Genomic DNA, 5871 nt, shown 5'->3' with positions numbered 1-5871 from the left:
TCGGACCGCGCCCGCCGCCACCGCCCCGCGCGGCGCCCCGGCGCGGGTGTTTGCTCAGGGCCGGGAGCGCGGCACGCGCCAGGCGCACGCACTTGCAACAACAAACCCGCGAGGGGTGGGGGCGGCAGGGCAGGGGAGGGGGGGCGGGCAGAGGGGGGGCGGGGGGAGGCGGGGCCGGCGCTGCGTCCAGCGCGTGTGCGAGAAGTGCGGGGGGGGTGGGGGCGGCTGGGGGTATACGAGTGTATGTGTGTGTGTGTGTGAGTGTGCGCGTGTGTGTGCGGGGGGGGGAGGTGCGGAGTGGGAGTGCGTGCCTCTCTGTGTGCGGTGTGCCTCCCCCCGCGCTGAAAAGGCGGCGGCGCTCCGTGGCCGGTAAAGCCGAGGAGCGTGGAAGACGCAAGGTGCAGTGTGTGTGTGTGTGTGGGTGTGTGTGTCAGAGTGCGCGGAGGGGCTGCGGGGGTAGAGCGGTGCGTGTGTGTGTCTGTGTGTGTGTGTAGACGAGGGGGGGCGAGCCCCGGCCGCCCCTTATAAGAGACACAATCCCCAGCCACTTTTTTGCAAAAGGGGCTTTGCAAAGCAGGCTGCGCACACGCGAGCGCCACGAGCCTCCCCGCGGCAGACGCACGGAGGGTGAAGGGGAGGGGGGCGGGCAGCGCCTCCCGCCAGCGCCGGCTGCTCCAGCGCCCGCCCGGTTCCGCCGCCCGCTGCCTTTGGTCGCAGCAGCCCCTCTGCCCCTGCCATCCCTTGCCTGTCTCTTTGGGTTTTTTTAAGCGAACGACTCAAATTCTTCCACCGTCCCCCTTCCCCCCTTCCTCAGTCTTCTCACAGTTTTTTTGGTGGTGAGTGGACAGGGACCGGCCGCCGATCGGGCGCCCTCTCCTCGAAGGACGCTCCCGCGCCTATGGCCAGCGGCAGCCCTGCCAGGATGGCCAGCAGCGCCGGGCAGCAGCCGCCCTTCCTGCAGCCGGCGTGCTTCTTCGCCGCGGCGGTGGCCGCCGCCGCCGCCGCAGCCGCTCCTCCCGGCCCGCCGCCGGGGGCGCCGCCGCCGCAACTGAGCCCTGCGAGCGGGCAGCCGTCTCCAGGCGGCAAGACCTCTGTTCCGCGGACCGCCAAGCGGCAGCGCTCAGCCTCGCCGGAGCTGATGCGCTGCAAGCGGCGACTCAACTTCAGCGGCTTCGGTTACAGCCTGCCGCAGCAGCAGCCAGCGGCCGTGGCGCGGCGCAACGAGCGCGAACGGAACCGGGTGAAGCTGGTGAATCTGGGCTTCGCCACTCTGCGGGAGCACGTCCCCAACGGCGCCGCCAACAAGAAGATGAGCAAAGTGGAGACTCTCCGCTCCGCCGTCGAGTACATCCGCGCCCTTCAGCAACTACTTGATGAGCACGATGCCGTCAGTGCCGCCTTCCAGGCCGGGTGTTCTCTCTCCACCATCTCACCAGCTACTCGCACGATATGAACTCCATGGCGGGCTCCCCCGTCTCCTCCTACTCCTCCGACGAAGGCTCCTACGATCCTCTCAGCCCCGAGGAGCAGGAGCTGCTCGACTTCACTAGCTGGTTCTGAGCGCCGGAGGCCCCTGCAGAAGGTGGGTACGCGCCCGCGGAGGGCTGCGGCGACGAGGCGGGGGAGGGCACGGGAACGTGAGGCGGTGGGAGTGCAGCCGCCGGGGAAGGGGGCGCATCCAGGCTTCCTGCGGTACTTAGGAGCGGCTCCGGTACCCTGGCGCTGCGCTGGTCCCGGCGTGGATCTGATCTCCTCTCTCTTTTGTTACAGGACAGTTGGAAAAGGGAAAAACAAACAAACAAACACAATCACTCATAAAAAAGACAGACAAAAATCCACACAGAAAGAGAACCTGTTGCATGTCCCCATTCCCCGCCGTCGGAGGGCGGTGCGGGCACGTCTCTTGGCGGGCGAGCACAGCGTAGCGCCGCGGGGGCGGTCGAGGCAGCCACCCCTAGGCCCGGAGCCTGGCCGGCCTTTGCACTTCGTCGCGCCGCCACGGACTGCGCCTCGGCGGAGCAGGTGTCCCGCGGGGAAGCCGCTGCAGCCTCGGCCCCGGATTGCCGTGGGGCAGGACGCTGCGCTCCTGGGCCTGGGGAGGAGCCGTTTCTCACCCTCCCCTCCAAGGCACAGCGGCATCCACCCCCTCCGCACCCCGCCGCCACAACGACCCTTCGGAGACTGGCGTTCATCATTCTGTGGACAAAGTTAGTTCCCCGATGTTTGTGGAGATGTTGAAATTAAACTATGCTGTACTCAAAGAAGCCCCTGCTGCCCCGCCACCCCCTCTTTCCAGTGCCTCTTCCTCCCGTTGCTCCAAGCTCCTCTAGTTTCCATCATAGAATGCTTCCAATCTTTTTGTGATTTTTTTAATTATAAAAAATCTATTTGTATCTATCTTAACCCATTTTGGGGATATATTAAGCTATTTTTGTACATAAGAGAGAGAGATTTATAGAGGTTTTGTACAAATGGTTTAAAATGTGTATATCTTGATACTTTTTTAATATGTAATGCTTATTACCTCCTCATGTTTAAACTTGTAGTCAATGTTACCTTACAACTGCCATTTTTGTATGTGGTTTTGTAAAGGACTTGGATTTCCTCCAGATGTACTTTAGCACCAATGTGTCTTACTTTATAGAAACTTCGTTAATGTATTAATAATGTTATTAAACTATGTTCAAAGTGAACAAAGTTTATGCAGCTGTTGTCCAAACGCAAAGTGGTAGCCATTTGTTTTTATATACTGCCTTTTAGTGGGTAAACAAAACAAACAAAAAAAAGAAAAGAAAAAGAAAACCCCCCCACAAATAAACAAACAAACAAAAAAAGAATCCCTATGCCACTGCCTTTTCTTACTGTTTTATTACAAAGGTACAAAGGTCCTGTATAACCCTGTTTTATACAAACTAGTTTTCATAATAAAACTTTTTTTAATTAAAATGATTGGCTGCCTATTGCATGCAATTTTTTTTTTGTTCCCTCTGCCGTTGACAACGATGAATGTAAGGACAAAATGTTAAATGATGTTATGCCGGAGCTAAGTTGCATATGAAGTGTTTGTATCTGATGGATGTAACATATATATCTTTATCTATCGCCATATAAATATGCAAAGATCTAGCAGTATCACTATTGTTTTCTTGACCTTCTGTGTTGCAAATGTGTATCCAAATCAAAAGGCCAGGGAATGATTAGTGATTGCATTGTCCTTCCTGAAATCACTCTACGTTAAAGAATTCCCCAAAAGCTTAAGTCCTAAAAAGAGAGGGCGCTGCATCCCGCGTTTCGGTGGCGTGACCCTTTCCACCGCGGCTCTGACCCAATGGGTCAGAAAAACGCGGGGGAAGGCACAGCCTTCGCCGCCGAAATATGGGGCTGCAGTGTTGCTTATGTAGAGAGGGCGGATGGATAAATAAAACCGTCTTGGGGGCACGGAAAACGAGAGACGAAGGGAGATAAAATTAAATAAATAAAGTAGCAGAAATGGGTAGCAGCTTAGTGGAGACACTGGTCTTTCTGAGCTTGTTATTCTACCCAAATAGCGTGATCTGCCTGTAAAAGTACCCAATTACCAAGACTCAAAAAGAAATTGGGCTCTCCCCCTCCACACACAGCCCTTTTTCTTTTTTTTTTTTTTTTTTTTTTTTTGGGCTGGCCCTGCTTGTTGTCAGTTAGCAAGGACGTGACCAGAATTATTCTTCTCCTTTTCGCCTGGCTCCTGCATCACTTGCAAATTCAGTTTGCGTGCACCAAGCCAAGCGGAAAGCAAAGCACAAAATAGATCTATTAAAAAAAAAAAAAAAAAAAAAAAAAAAAAAAAAAAAGCCAACCAAAAAACCCAAACAAAGACCGGGGAGAACCGAAGTGTCGTAGGGAGTTTTTAAAAAGTCTCACCCGCTGAGCTACAAATGTGCCATCGAGTTGCGAGGGATGCTCTATTTAAAAAAAAATGGAGGGAAAAACTTCGGTGGAGCACGTCGGGATTTTCTCTGCGTGTGTATGTATGTGTAATGATATCTATATGCACACACGCATGTACATGCATACACATACGGACGTGAGCATATCAATGTATAGTCCTTTCTGCATTGCTTCAAAAGTTCATGCACGTTTGCTCCTTCGCCTTCCCCGTTCCCCTCCCCGCCCTGAAATGATCAATATGTGATTTAATCGGGGGGTGGAGAGGGGGTGGACGCTTGGGTGAAGGGGGAGGGGGACGGGACAAGCTAGGGTCACGAAATCCCTCATTACTTCAGCACAAACACTCATTGTTTTAACCGCTCGTGGAACCAATGTTTAGTTATGAAAATAATAACCGTTATATGCCTCCATTCGCTCTCCCTTTACAGCATCTCCCTTTTTATTTACCCACTTTCGCAAGTGTACAGATAAGGTATGCAAAGAAAGTGCAGCGAGTAATTTATAGCTATGAATATAACATTAGGATAATGTTTCATTCTGTTACAAAGGCGAAATTTCTCTTCCTTGTGTAGACAGGTGTTCTTTTTTGCTCACTTCTGAATAGTAAATATCCAGACTCATTAAACTAAAGGCAAAGTTACGCTGTTGTTCGCTACAATGTATAAGGCAGGCTCAGAAATTCACCACCTCCTCCCTCCCTTTTCCCCTCAGCCTCCTCCCGAAAGAAAGAAAGAAAGAAAACACACACACACACACACACACAATTTTACTGAAGATAGGGAAAGGGCAAAGCAGGATTGGGGTAAATCTCATTACATCTGCTCTAATCGCTTAGCAACACAAAGCCTTTTCTTGTATTAGCGCGGAGAGCCTTTCAGCGCTGCCTGACAGACAGTATTCAGTTAGCATTAGTAAACTCCATAAATCAGAGACTTCTTTGGGCGCAGGATAAGTTTGGGCGCAGTATCAGGGCTGGGGAGGGCGGGTGTAGGAAAGCGGAGGTGGAGGTGTGCATATGGAGACTGCTGGGCCACGTATTTATTAGTTTATTTACTTTTGTATTTGTTTATCGCAATGCTGGAAAAGTATCCCGTTAACAAATGCTTCTTCCCGAGTCCCCCTCACCTCCCACGCCCTCAAATCAAGACCTTCGGGCTGCGACAGGGAAGCATGGTGGCCGCGCTGAGCAGCAAAGGTGAGCAGCACTGCCACCTGCTCCCAGTCCCCGTCGTGGGGAGCCGAGGGCATTCTCCTCGCGGTGTGGGTTTTCCGCTCTCCCCAAAGCACTGCCCCCGTCGCTGCCCCTTTCCCACAGACCCCTCTGCTGCCCAAACCTTTTTCCGCGTGCGGGACCAGCTTTGGGCCCTTGAAGTCTCTGCACCGCTCCCTCCTTACCCCATCCCTGATCTCAGGTAAGAACGGAGGGGGGAAGTCCCACCGACCCTGCTCCCGGAAAGGGACATGAGCACCTCGGAGAGCCTTCCCTTGCTTCTACCCCTCCTGTCCCGCCCGTCCCTCGGAGAGAGGCGCTGACTTGCACCCAGCCATTCATGCACCGGGGGCTGGGGAGCCTGGGGCTCTTTCACCCTTTTCAAAATATTTTTCCTCTCTCTCTCTCTCTCTTTTTTTTTTTTTTAATTTTTTTTTCTTTTCTTCTCTTTTTTTTTTTTTAAATTTTTTTTTTTAAATTTTAAATGTGGTTGCCGGTCCTCCTTTTCTGCCTGTCTTTTCCTCCCCCAGTCTGCCTTTCCCCCGCCTCGTCCCCGTCCCGGAGGCACAGGTCCTGCCTTTTGTGTGCGGGCTCCCAGGGACACACAGGGGGGCGGCGGGGGCCGGGCAGGCAGCGGGCAGCGCTGCCCCCGCGCGTGTCACTCCTCGGCCTTTATTGCGGCGACGGCGGCGCGGCAGGGGCTCGCCGGGCCTCGGGGGCGGCGTGCGCCCGCC

General features: G+C 53.9%; 1 protein-coding gene across 1 annotated transcript; it reads left to right on the top strand.

Annotated features, from left to right (window-relative positions):
• The first annotated feature begins 289 nt into the window (after nt 1-289).
• Nucleotides 290-2946, top strand: ASCL1 (achaete-scute family bHLH transcription factor 1). The gene is given in 3 exon segments (XM_064155443.1): nt 290-1400; nt 1403-1582; nt 1771-2946. Coding segments are annotated over 2 exon segments (660 nt in total). The 5' UTR covers nt 290-898; the 3' UTR covers nt 1561-1582; nt 1771-2946.
• The last annotated feature ends 2925 nt before the right edge of the window (nt 2947-5871 follow it).

This window comes from Pogoniulus pusillus, chromosome 15 (assembly GCF_015220805.1).
Source record: "Pogoniulus pusillus isolate bPogPus1 chromosome 15, bPogPus1.pri, whole genome shotgun sequence".
NCBI classification, from domain to species: domain Eukaryota; kingdom Metazoa; phylum Chordata; class Aves; order Piciformes; family Lybiidae; genus Pogoniulus; species Pogoniulus pusillus.
This window is presented reverse-complemented; position numbering and strand designations above follow the sequence as displayed.